This window comes from Eupeodes corollae, chromosome 3 (assembly GCF_945859685.1).
Source record: "Eupeodes corollae chromosome 3, idEupCoro1.1, whole genome shotgun sequence".
NCBI lineage: Eukaryota > Metazoa > Arthropoda > Insecta > Diptera > Syrphidae > Eupeodes > Eupeodes corollae.
The window spans coordinates 24699623-24713386 of record NC_079149.1 but is presented as its reverse complement, the minus strand read 5'-3'; the positions used below and the strand labels follow the sequence as shown (position 1 = coordinate 24713386).

The window sequence follows — 13764 nt, the reverse complement described above, 5'->3', positions numbered from 1 at the left end:
TTTTGACATTTTCTACTATACTATTTATAGAATGCTAAAAAAAAACAAGGATATTATCGACTGTAAAATGGCAGTTGAGTATAAGAAGTGTCAAATTCCAGCTCTACCAACTTGAAACTTCGAAATACTTACTTACTTACTTAAGGTGGCGCTACAGTCCTGTGTGAGCTAGGGCCTCACCCAACAAACTTCTCCATCTAGCTCGGTCCCTATCTAGATGTTTACAGTTTCGCGCTCCAAGTTGGGTGAGGTCACTTTCTGCGCTGTCTTGTGGGTGTGGATTCGAAGACTTTGCGGGCCGGAGCATTGGTTTCCATGCGCTCTACGTGACCCAGCCATCTTAGTCGTTGGACTTTTAGCCTTCTGGCTAAGTATACGTCGCTGTACAGCCCGTACAGCTCGTCGTTCCATCTTCTCCTCCACTCCCCTCACACTCGAAGAACTTTTCTCTCGAACCGACCCAAGGTACTTTCATCCGCTTTTGTCATAGTCCATGATTCTGCACCGTATAGCAGGACGGGGATGATAAGGGTCTTATATAGCGACACTTTGGTCGCTCGAGAGAGGACTTTACCACTCAATTGCTTTCTTAGTCCAAAGAAATAGCGGTTAGCAAGAGTTATTCTGCGTTTGATCTGAGCGATGGTGTTGTTTTCTGCGTTTACAGCGGAGCCTAGGTAAACGAAGTCCTTCACTACCTTAAAGTTACGTCTGTCGATGGTGACGTTTTGACCAAGACGTCGCTGTTGTATGTCCTTTCTTGACCACAGCATGTGCTTTGTTTTGCCCTCATTGACCGTTAAACCCATTTTTGCCGGCTCCGCGCAATACTCACAAAAGTCCCATTGACATCATGCTGAGTTCTTCCGATTATGTCAATGTCATCAGCATATGCCAGTAATTGGACAGACTTTTGAAAGATAGTGCCTCTAGTGTTGACGTGTGAGCTCTGCACTATTCTTTCAAGTACGATGTTAAAAAAATCACATGACAGCGCATCACCTTGTCTAAAACCTTTTTTGACATCGAAAGGTTCTGTTAAGTTGTTTCCAACCTTTATGGAGCAGCGTGAATTCTCCATGGTCATCCTGTACAAACGGACGAGTTTGGCAGGGATGCCAAAACTAGACATGGCTCTATACAGCTCGTCCCTGTAGATGCTGTCATATGCGGCCTTGAAATCAATGAAAAGATGGTGGGTGTCGATTTGATGTTCTTGGGTTTTTTCCAGGATCTACGATAATGTGAATATTTGATCGACTGAGGACTTCCCTGGTGTAAGACCACACTGATAAGGACCTATCAGGTTGTTGACGTTGGGCTTTAGACTTCACATATTACGGCAGAGAAGATTTTGTAAGCGATGTTATGTAGACTATAGTTGGTACAGTTTAGAGGGTCTCCTTTTTTTAGACAATTGTCTAAGAACTACGACTTAATGGTGATAATTTTGCAGTCATAGTTCGGAAAACGCAATTTTGCAACAAAAGCTTCCTGACTATGTTTTTTCTTGTAGACGTGATTTAACACTGTTTGGCTTTATGCTATGGGGCCACCTGAATGTCAATTGTCCTCACTAAATTCAAAATCTCTAAATAGAAAATTTAATTAAAAAAATATGATTCTAATACCACAGTCACGAATAAAATATGGCCGATATTGTTTTTATTAATACGTTACTTTCCTCTTTACAATTAAGTTAAAATCTATCGATTTCGCTCAAAAAGTACTCATTTTTAAAAATTTCAAAACAAAACATCTTATTGTAGAATTTTTTAAATTATTTGATTTTTTTATTTACAGTGCTACCATTATTATAAAATGTGATATGGACTTCGTTTTGTACCCGTTAGATGTACAAAAATGTCCAGTAGATTTCAGTAGTTGTAAGTATTAATTTTTAATTTTTTTTAATTTCTCCTTAATCACACTTTAATTCTTACTTTTTTTAGATAAATATTCGAGGCATGAAATGGAATTCCATTGGAAACGAGGCAATGCCATTACATATCCAAATGATTTTGGCAATGGCTTTTTTCGACTGCCCAAATATGTTGTATCATTTCATCCTGAATTGGATATGCGTATTATAAATTATGGTGATGGTAAGCTCGAAAACATTCAATGAAGTAAGACTTCATCTAAATTTTGGTAAACAATTTTTTAGAAGACCACTCCTCAGCCCGTTTGGAAATAACTCTCTCACGTGAAGTTAAAAGTTATCTTCTTGAAAATTACCTGCCATCGACATTATTCGTATCAATGTCCTGGGGAAGTTTTGTAGTTGTCCCAGAAGTTGTTCCTGGTCGCATGGTTCTTCTGGTAACAACTCTTCTATCGTTAATAACAATGTTTGACACCGTACGCAATAATTCTCCAGATGCTTTGGAATTAAAGTGCCTCGAGGTAAGAAAACAAAAAAAATGAGTAATCATTTAAATTGAAATTAATTATATAACTACAAAAGCTCATCTAGGATATACATAGTTTAATTTGTTTTTGTCCACATTTATCCACATTAATCTATATACCGCACCAAGGATGACTGAGTTTATTTTGAGAACAGAAGTACACACCCCCGAGAGTATTGTATGTAGCTTTCAAAAGTGTCTCTTCTTGACATTGTCCATGTCCAGTGTGTCCACTGTCCAGTAGTTATTTAATTTTGCACAAAGCCGGTAGATGGGGGATTCACTTTTTTGTATTTATTTAATTAAACATAAACTTTAATTTTTGTTTCTACTATACTTTTTTATACTTAGAGTAGACGGCAGTGATGGCGTGTATAATAAATAGATTAAAACAACATGACCTGGAAAAATGGTCCTATTAAATTTTATTTTTTGCAAAATTTAATAGACTTTTTCTTTTTGTTGTTGTTGAGGATAAGGCTCCATTAGTACATCATGAATGTTATTACAATTTCAGGTGTGGTTAATATCCTGTACGCTCTTTGTATTCCTCGCACTTATGGAGTATTTTATTGTCCTGTTTGGGATACGTTATGACAAACACTGGCGTACTTCAAAAACCCTCATACCAGGATTGGTTTCGCCACCTATAAATTTGGCAGCAAGTGGAATGAGCTCGGAAACTCCAGTAAGCATCAGGCTTTTCTTTAATACGCATAGAACATGCAAATGTTTTGCTAAAAATACATTTTTATATAATTTAAGATGACAACATTTCGTGGTCCTCGAAAGAATGGCATTGAACACGCTGCTAGGGGTTTCCAGTTGAACAGAGTAAATCCCGAAACAAAAACAATCAAATCAAATAATTCCCTGAGTCCGAATTTACCTGCTTCGTCAGAACATCCAAATTCAACGCAAACGCAACCACAAATATCGGAGAATGAGGACGCCAGCACAATTGATCCAACAAACAACAGCAATCCAATGCATAGAAGAAGGTACAATGACTTCTAAGGATACTGGACGGGTTCAGACAACTTTAGGGTTTTATTTTCATTCTTTGAACGTCAATTTAGCAAAAGGCATTAAATACAATGTCAGTAATTTCGAATTTCGAACATGACTTCCCCAAACTTAACTCAATGGCATGCATATTTTGTATTTGTACAATATATTTCTTATCCCTTTTTTATTTTGACAAGAAACCCTTTTAATGAATTTGCGCAGAAAATAAATTAATCACATAGTAATAAAGTTCAGCTTTCAGTTGCATACAAAAATACAATCAGCTGTCATTTTGACATAAGTAGATTTGACTTGATAGCTAAGTGCATTTTTCTTGACTAACCTTACAGCCAACAATCCAATAAATTGGCCAGTTTTAGGCGACATAAGGGACTTGAAAAAGATACAAGTTCGTAGAATGTGATTCACCAGCTGTCAATTAAGGCAATTTTATTGGAAAGTTGACTGGAAAGTTGGTAAAAAAAAATCTCCCTAAAGCAGTATTCATAAAAGCAGTATTCATATTCTTGCACATGAGCTACGAACTGCGAACAGTGGATGTTCGCATGTTTTGACTTTTCATTCACACGAGTTTTATTTCTATTCGCAGACAGCTACAAATTGTCAATTTATAATTACCCTTTTCAACAAATAAAACAAGCGAACAATTTATTCGTTGCAGTATGGATGGTATGTGGAACGCGAATAGAGTTTGACAGTTCGTAGCAACCACACTGCAATTCGTTACTACCAAATTGTTTTTACAAAATTGTCTTGTTTTAGAGAACAAAATTCAAATTGAATTATTCTAACATAAGTGTCAATCGGATTCTTATAATTTTAATGTGTTTTTGTTTGAAATTGACTTTTTGAAATGTGTCAAATCACGTTAGTTAGTACCCGTGGCATGATAGTTAGTGCGTTGGGCTGTCATGCCAGAGGTCTTGGGTTCGATCCCTGCCTATGCCATCTAAAGTCTTTTCACGGGTACTGCCTCTTGCGAAGAATTGACAAATTCTCCAAGAGTAACTCTCGACATATAAACTGTAGGTCCCCTCAAATCCTGATAACATAACTCGCACACAGGAATGGTTGAGAGTTGTAAGTCACTAGGCCCTAGTTCTCAACGGACTGTTGCGCCACCCAATTTATTTATTTTAAAAATCACGTTTGTTCGTCCATTGCAAGGCCCTTAACTATCAAGTTAAGTCTACTTATGAAAAAATGATAGTTGAGCATATTTTTTCATTCAGCTGAAAGCTGACCTTCATAACTCTATAATTTATTGTGTAAAAGGGTTCCTTATAAAATTGGAGAAGAAAAAAGTAATATTGCTTTACAATACAAAATACAAATCGTGATGAACTCGACGTGAAGAGTGTTTTGTAGGCAATAATGTTTTTGGAAGATTTTGTATAATAAACTGAAGATAGAGTTTAGTGAAGTAAAGTTCTGAAATGTATGACACTTAAAAAACTCTCTAGCTGCGTTGGTCAAAATTTACGTTCAAAGAAGGCAGTTGACTGAAAGTCGATTAAGTTGTCTGAACGTGTCCAATTTTTGACAGCTGGCCAATCACATATTAGAAACTTGGTTTACTTTCAAGTTTCTTATTTTGTCCGAACCTGCACATTTTATTTTATAGAATAAATCTTAATTTTATTTTCCTAACATAACATTTTATGAATCTAGCTTTTACAGATTCAGGAATGCTGCTGAGTATGCCCTTCTCTATGCAGGATCACAGCGTGGACGATTAGATCAGATATCCTTGGTTCTCTTCCCATTGAGCTTTCTGGTCTTTGCTATTGTCTACTGGGTGCTGTATCTCAGTGAATCACGAAAGAAAATATGATACGATACAGTAATGTTGTACAGTCTAATAAGGTTCTATTTTATTAAATTCTTCCAATTTATAGTTATATTTTTTTAAGCTTTACTCCTTAAGTTAATTTAAAGATTTATTTTATTTTATTATTTTCATGGAATGTGATACTGTACAATATACCAAAGATGGAATTTGTATTAATTATTTCAAGTTTAAACATTTAAGAAACTACTAACTTTTATCAATTTACTCCATATTCCTATCTTGTTGAATAGAATTTCAATTTCGCCAATATCTTGGAAATATGTCTATCAAAACAAAAATGCTGTGTAAAAATATTAATAAATATACAAAACAAAAATATTCTTCCGATATTATAATAATATGAATAGTAACAATCAGAAATTCAATCTGTTTCTTAAAATCTTTTGATTATTAAAATATAACTTTTAACTAAGTAGACCAATATTATTTATTTTATAATTAAAATAAAAATAACAATTAATTTTAAAGTCAAACAAAATCATATGTTTACACAATAAGAAAGAAAAATATAAATAAAGTTTTCCAATTGTTATGTGCCTTCATTATCAAATATCAAATATTATGTACTATATTTAAAATATATTTGAAAACAGAAAAAATATTAAACAAAATTGTAAATTTTTAAAATAAATATTTTACTTGAACGCAACAAAGATAAAATAAAAATAAATTTAAAACAAATGTATTCATTTATTTGTTTATTAGGCAAATGGACAAGTTGAAAAGAACTTCGGAAAAATAAAAGGTGATTTTTTTAAAAGCTATAGGAAGTTTTTCCAAAAAAAACACATACAATTCAGAAAAATGCATGAAATCGTCATTTGAATCGATAGTACCGTCCATATAATTTAATGTTTAAAGATTATTTCATGCAAATGTTGACCTTGGCTGCGCCTCAAATGGTCCATCGCTTAGTCCAATTTTAGCATACTCTTTCCAACATTTCGGACGGTATCTCACGAATAAATGTTCTCTTAAAATGCGTCAATTGAAACGGGCTTGTCTGTTAGATATGACGTTTAACATATTGTCAAAATAAATAAATTGTTGAAGAAACCCTAAAAAATTATATATGAAAATAAAGGTTGTGAACTAAGCCACTTATTGGTGCCAAAAAAATGAATACCATCATTGAATTTTAAAAGATATTATTGAACAAAAGTTTGCCTAAAAAATGCTGTTATTCAAAGGTTTGATTAAAAATAACTCAAAATACATAAATTCATTTAAAAGATATTTTTGACACCTTTATTTTAATACCTTTTTGATTTTTCTACCTTTTCCCTATCCAAAGATATTAGTATTTATGTCGAAAAAATGCTGATTTTTAATGGTTGGACATTTCGAACTTCAATCTCAAATATCTCGGATCTCCCATGAGTTATCGACAAAATATTTTTGCAGATATATCCCACTTAGAACACCTTTAATTTGATACCGAATTCATTGGTGTACACTCCGGGCCGGATGTCCCTTATAAAATGAGCAATCCCCTTTTGTTTGCTATTCATTCCTGATAAGAAATTGAAGACAAATATCAAATTTCTTGCTGAATTAAATTAATTTTTATTTATAATTAAATTTTAGTAGAAACGAACTTTGATGGATTGCAGTATCTTGTTAATAAAGAAGCAATATTGAACGCAGCTTTTGTGCAGCCATATTTATTGTACGTCAGAAACCATTTTTTATGGGTAATGCTTTAAAACTTTTCTTATTTGCATTTAAATTTATATTCTCCCTCGATGTCTTGAATATTGGAGCTAATAAATAAATAAATTGGGTAGTACAACAGTCCGTTGAGAACTAGGGCATAGTGACTTACAACTCTCAACCATTCCTGTGTGCGAGTACTGTTGTCAGGGATGGAGGGAGAATTACTCTTGGAGAATTTGTCAATTAATCTATCCTAACCCTAAGGCTTCTCAAGAGTAAAATCCAATTCAGCTTCACTTTCACAATTTCATCCGCAATCCATTATTTTCTTTTTGACCATGAGCAACTTCAAATGTCACATTTGACATTAGAAACGGTTAATCTGTTGTTGATTTACCTTTAGTGTCGGTAGTTATTGGCATCCCAGCTGTTTTTGATCAGCTGATTATTTTAGATGTAAAACATGCCTGACGTTTACGGATTGAATGCGTTTTGCGGAATTAGTGCGTTCATTAATGTAACAAAGAAAAAAGACGATTGTGCTAACGCAACTTGTGGACGTATCTTAAATCGAAGTGCGAATTGCAAATCGGCACCAAGAATTTAACGTATTTTTCAAAAATATGAAATTTTTTGAAACTTCATACAAAGTCAAATTAAGACTCATAAGCATTTTATAACTTATGAAAATTGCCAAAAACTAAGTGAGATACTGAAACGATTTAAAATTTATACAGAAGACAAAAAGTTGTGCTTTACAAAATCATTGAACTTGACTTGATTGTTAGAAATTGATTCAATCTCATATATCAACATCTATAATCAATACAACGTTTTCTTTATGCCTTCTTTGTATAATTTGAACTTTATAATCAGTTTCCTCTACCAAATAATTGTTTTTATTATAAATTATTTTGTACTTTATTTTTTCATTTGTTCATTTTTCCTTTAATTATTGTTTTATATATGAGCCGTTTATTTTGAAAGTAGCATAAGTCACTTTTTCAAAAAAATCGAGTTAATGGCAACACTAAATACAATTGAACGGCATCTTTTCATTTTTAAAAAATTTGCACTAAATAAGTTGAGAACTATTGAGATTTCTTCGAGAGAAGTATACATAATTAACGGTATAACAAATATCTCGACTTAAAACAAAAGTTACTTATGCCAGTTTCAAAATAAACGGCGCATATATATATATACATATATATGTTCTAATACTATTGTTTAAATTTATTGTAGTTAAATACTTCATATTTATTAGAATTTTTACAGCGAACATTTTGTTTTTGGATTTACCTATACGTGAACGCTTTACATATTAAAGTATATGTATATACTATAAGGAAAAAAATGTGTTTGAAAAGAAAATTAAACATAAATTAAAACATAATTTAATAGAAAATGAAATATGCGTTGCTATTAATGGATATCTGCAATCGGCCTGGTATAGATTTTAACAAACTTTGAGAGTTTGCGGAGAAATTTCCTTCTAAAGGCTTACGACCTCAGCGATTGTCTCTTCGCGCGTTCTTGTCAAGCATGTACTCCTTTTTCGCTTTATTTAGGCCTACAAATTTTCTATTATGTTTAAGTTGGAGCTTTTAAATGACCAATCTAATGTATTTACTTCCTTTAAAAAAATAGTTATCATCTTGGCTTTGTGACAATGTGCGTTGTCTTGCTGCAAAATGAACGACGATCAATTTATCACCAGAACTAAAAGCGTGGTTATTTAAAATATGCAAATTTTGCTGCTTATTCATCATTCCATCGATTGCTACCAAGTCTCCAGTGCCATTAAAGCAAATACATCCTCAAAACATGACGGTGCCACCACCATGAGGTAATCGTTTATACATAGTTGCTACTTTGCTTCGCATTTTCCTAGGGATTCTGCAAAAAGTTTTATTTTTTTATTCGTGGTAATCAAAATAGCTTTCATCAGTCAACAATACTTTTTCCCAAAATGATGAAGGCTTGTGAAAAAATTCGTTGGCACACTGCAGGCGTTTAAGCTTATTTTTTTTTTTTGGATATTTGGGGTATTGATCTGGCTATGCAAGGAGCAAAGTCAGCCTCCTTCAATGGATTCCTTACAGTTTTTTTTTAATTTGAATTTCATAATCCTTTTTTATTTCAATTGCTACAGATATTTGGGTTTTCAGCACATTTTCTTTAAACTTTCTGACTCTTAAACGGTCCTCTTTCTTGGAAGTCTTGCGTGGTCGCCCTGAACGTGGAAAATTTCACGTAGATTTGTTTTTTTTTTTTGTCTGCTTATTAGACGGTTTGACGAGAAGCTTTATATAGTTTCTAACAAATTACAGGAATAGTTCTTAGTCACCATCTCAATTCTTAAATCTTGGCTAACTTCCGACGTTCCGACTTCCGATTGTTTGTAAATGTCGTCGAAGTTAATAAATTTTATTAAAAAGATACAATATAAATAGGAAATCTCAATTCTGATAGCACGCGACACGAAAGAAACTGCAAAGATTACGATGTCAAAATACTTTTTCCAGTTAGTTATGGCTCAGTCTATTCATTAAAAAGGTCCCAAAAAGAATGCATGAGAAAAATAAAATAATTCTTGATTTCAATTTTTTCTAATCAGAGGCAAAACACATAAATAACAGTTACCTTTAGTGTTGAGAAGCTCAACAAATGATCAGAAGTCATGTGGCTGAATATTTTTTTAATTTTGTACAATTTGTTTGCATCTAAATAAAACTTACCTAAATTTAGTATATTCAATTCAGATGGATTCTAGTGAGTTTATTTCAAGGCTTTTTGTTATAAAAGCAATCATTTGCTTTCATTGTTTATACATTTTCATTTCAACTAAATTTAATTTTTGTTTTTATTTTATTAAATAAAATTGTCTATAGAATAAAATAAAAATGTGTTTAAATAAACTTTTAATTTTTTATTTCTAAAATAAAACAAAATTAAGTAGGTTAGTAGTAGGTGTGTAAAATAAAAACAAAATCAATATTTAAACGAAAAAATAATAATAAATTGAATTAAAAAAACTAAGGAATTTGTAAAATTCTATAAATGTTTTGTTTGTTTTTTTTTTTTTAACTTAGCTGTTTTGTCGTTATTCTTTTATCTCTGGAATGAAAACATAAATTATCTTATTTCATAAGAATTATTGCAAGTTTGCTATTTTATTATTTTGGCATATAAGATGCATACAATTTGTTGTTTTGTTTATTTATTTTCTTTTGTCAATCGCATAAGGTACACAATACTTTTTGAACCATTTTCAATCGGTCCAAAGAGCTTCTTTTAATTATTTTAATTTTATGATCCAATCTTAATATTTCTGTTATACAAAAACACTTGAAAAGTAAGTATATTGTTGGTTTATAATATTGGAAGAAAGATAAGGGAATAGGGGGTGGGGGTATAGGATATGGGATAATGGAAACTATAACTACATAGAAATAATATATTATGTAAAAGTATATATATATATATTGTATGTATATAAAAAAGGAATGTGAAGGAGTTATATAAATTATAGTTTTATTTGCCATTCCAGTAGCAGACTTTGCCATTTTCAAATGCTAAATTAATTCGCGGGTGTGGCAGGATTTTTCCGATTTTAATCAGTCCAACATTTTCATCTTCAAAGTACTAAACGAATTAGAAAAGAAAAAGACGACAAAATTAGGATACCTACATTTATAGAACAATTTAGATTTGTATTCTTACCAAGCACTGTTTGATGAACTTGAGGAACTTTTCATTCATTGCAGCGTTAATGGCCGGTAATCGTTGTAAGCTGAAAGATATTTATAATCGTCAAATAAGAGTCAATACTTCCATTTTTTAATGCTAACCTTTCATCGTTGCACAAATTCCGTACAATGTATTCACAAATCCTTGTATTGCAATCGACATCGAATAGTGGGACGCCAAAGTTAACATCAAGCACAGTCCAGGGCTCTCCAAAGTCTTCCTTCGAATGAGAGTCCAACGAGGAGAGCCTCTCATCAGATTGCATAGGAATTTCAACTGAACCTTGGGATACCAGTTCCCTGGTAGGTTCACATTTGGCCAACTCAGATGCTAGCAATTCGTTGCAGTCTTCCGACATGAAGACATTTGATGGCGAACCATGCTGAGGCGTCACCGAAAAGTAATCTTCATCTGGACTCTTCAAGTCTGCCCGTTTAGTCGGTGTTTGGCGATTGAAGCTGGTCACTTCGGAGGGATCTTGGGGTGAAGTTAATTCCGGGGTAATGGTTTTATTAGCTTTTTTTGTAGAGACTATGTTTGCAGAAGGTTCGGAGGATGGCGTCTTCACTTCAACCGCTCCACCGGGTATACTCTTTTTCTTTACCCGTGGACGCTCCATATGCACATCAACATCATAGCTATCGCAACCAATATCAGCCACTCCAGTGTTTACAAAAGTTATAAAACCACAAGTATTCTCCAAATCAAGTTGATTGCGCAAATTTCGAACAGCTTTGTGCTCGGACCACATAGTTTGACGACCGTCTTTTTCATTAAACGGAAAAGCTTCATAGCGCAGTTCACCTGGCGCACGTATTCCATAGCCTTGCAACAGAATGCAACCATTCTTAAGTTGATCATTAAGATTCCGGAAATTCTCTGAATTTATAACATATGAATCGCTATGTAGGATATTGACCAGAAGTTTGCCATAACCCAAGAACAGGCGGGGTAGTGATTTCAGTGTGGTTCCTTTACAAAGGAGTAAACTTGGTGGCCCATATCCAGATATATGATAGTAGAATAATTTCGACCACAAATGAGAGTTCTCAGAACTCCTATAGAATTGGCCAAAAAATGGAATGTTGAACACATGTGTTGTTAAACCAGTGAGAGGCGATGCCGATATGATAAATCTGTAAAAATAAAAAACGTGAGATAGAATTTAATATTTTGAAAAGAATTTTTATTTTTTGTTGTTGTTCTCTTTATACAATAAAGTGGTCAGTTAAATGTGCCTCAAGATTAAATAAAAATAAATAATTTTCTTATGATGCCAAACATTAAAGACGACTCGACGACGAAATTGTTTACGAGAAATGGCAAAACAAATATTGATGACGATCAAAGTAATGCGTAACTTTTGCCGATGTAAAAATAGGACGACCGACGTTACGTGCTAAAACAAAAATAGATGGATTTGGATGACTAAATGTAATACAAAAATTATGTATACGCCAGAGTGCTTCTCTTCTTTCGTACGCTTTTATTAAAGACAATAAAATTCAAATTTATTTACGGTGTAGATTTTTAGTTGAAAAATTAAATCGAAAGTTCATGTGAAGTTAGATTGATATTTTTATATTTTAAGATATTTCTATAAATCAATTAGGCCCCCCCTTTTGTCTTTTTAAAAAGTGTTTTATTTTCTTCTGATTTGTTAACATTAATCGGAAAATAATACATAAAGATACATTCAAAACATTCTACTAATACTTAAAATCTCATACACATCTTAATTTTGCTTTTACACGTATTTTTATTATTTTGTGCTTGCTTAAACAATTATAATAATTATTTTAAACATGCAAAAACTATAAAATAAATATGGTTAAAAATAGAAATAGGAAACCAGTTAGTTTTATGTGGTTGTCAGATGATTTGTCGTGATAATATTTGGGATTAGGTATTTAAACAAATTGAACTACGAAATGAGTGTAAAGAAACGAAGAAATATCAATCACATTTACAATATTTTAGCACGTTCATAATAAACGAAAAGAAACAGCAAAACTTTATTGTTGACAATAATAATAAATGTCATGATGCCACTTTTCATAGTAATTATACTCTGAAGATTCTAACATACAGAATTGTTTACTTGAGAGCGGTATTCCATTAAACAATTTGGAAAATATTTTGTTCATATAATGAGAAGCATAGACTCCATTAAAAAGTCTGACTGATCTCACAATAACAATTTTGGTGCATTTTAAAAGAACTTGGTTATTAATTTTTTCACTTTTTACTTTTCATCCATTGGACAAGGTCAAATTTTAAAGTTCTATAACCTGAAAATATGTTTAATATTATCAATGAAGTAGCATCAAATTCAATATAAATTTATTTTCAATCTGAATCGTTTAAGATTTGTATAGTATTGTTTATCTTCAACAGTTAAATAATGACATGAAATAGTAAAATTGGGTAGGTTCTGATGACATAAGGGACTTAAAAGGCAAGTTTCTAGATTGGCACATAAGAGACTTATGGCTGAATCACAAACACGCTCCAGCTTCGGCTTCGTCTGCGTTATGGCTGAATCACATACACGCTTCAGCTTCGGCTTCGCCTGACGTTTACGAGTTCAGCCATAGGAATTCAATGCATGCTATCACAATGTAGCTTCGACCTCACGTTTTGTTTGACAATCGTAAGGAAAAGAATGTAATGTAACGTAATGTGACTCCAAACGGAAGCTCTAGTTCAATTTTCTGAACATTTGCTTTGTCTGACAGCTCATCAGCAGGAAAAAAATGTCAACAAACAAAATATTTGCTCTTTGGAGGGATGAAATAATAGAAATGTCATTCAAAGCAACCTCGAAGCGGGCCTAACGTAACGGAGACGAAGCCGAAGCTGAAGCGTGTATGTGTTTCAGCCATTAGGGTAGGCCTGCTTCAAACTTGCTTTGAATGACATTTCTATTATTTCATCCCTCCAAAGAGCAAATATTTTGTTTGTTGACATTTTTGTTACATCCGTTGAGCTGTCAGACAAAGCAAATGTTCAGATACATTACGTTCTTTTCCATACGATTGTCAAATGAAACGTGAGATCGAA

General features: G+C 32.8%; 2 protein-coding genes across 6 annotated transcripts in view; one reads left to right on the top strand and one right to left on the bottom strand.

The window, feature by feature from the left end:
• The window catches only part of LOC129951915 (glycine receptor subunit alpha-2-like), a 35797-nt gene extending 30091 nt beyond the window's left edge, over positions 1–5706 (top strand). For 4 of the 5 annotated variants that reach the window (XM_056064279.1, XM_056064277.1, XM_056064278.1 and 1 more), the window contains exons 6-11: positions 1804–1886; positions 1953–2105; positions 2168–2406; positions 2929–3099; positions 3177–3412; positions 5112–5706. In XM_056064279.1, coding sequence (XP_055920254.1) covers positions 1804–1886; positions 1953–2105; positions 2168–2406; positions 2929–3099; positions 3177–3412; positions 5112–5274 — 1045 coding nt within the window. In that variant the 3' untranslated portion in view covers positions 5275–5706. The remainder of the gene's footprint in view (positions 1–1803; positions 1887–1952; positions 2106–2167; positions 2407–2928; positions 3100–3176; positions 3413–5111) is intronic. The other variant, XM_056064276.1, reaches the window with a different exon arrangement.
• Positions 5707–9855: 4149 nt separating this feature from the next.
• The window catches only part of LOC129948779 (protein FAM91A1), a 43642-nt gene continuing 39733 nt past the window's right edge, over positions 9856–13764 (bottom strand). Inside the window, exons 8-10 of the mRNA XM_056059798.1 lie at positions 10803–11837; positions 10675–10744; positions 9856–10596 (exon numbers count right to left, since the gene is read on the bottom strand). Coding sequence (XP_055915773.1) covers positions 10486–10596; positions 10675–10744; positions 10803–11837 — 1216 coding nt within the window. The 3' untranslated portion in view covers positions 9856–10485. The remainder of the gene's footprint in view (positions 10597–10674; positions 10745–10802; positions 11838–13764) is intronic.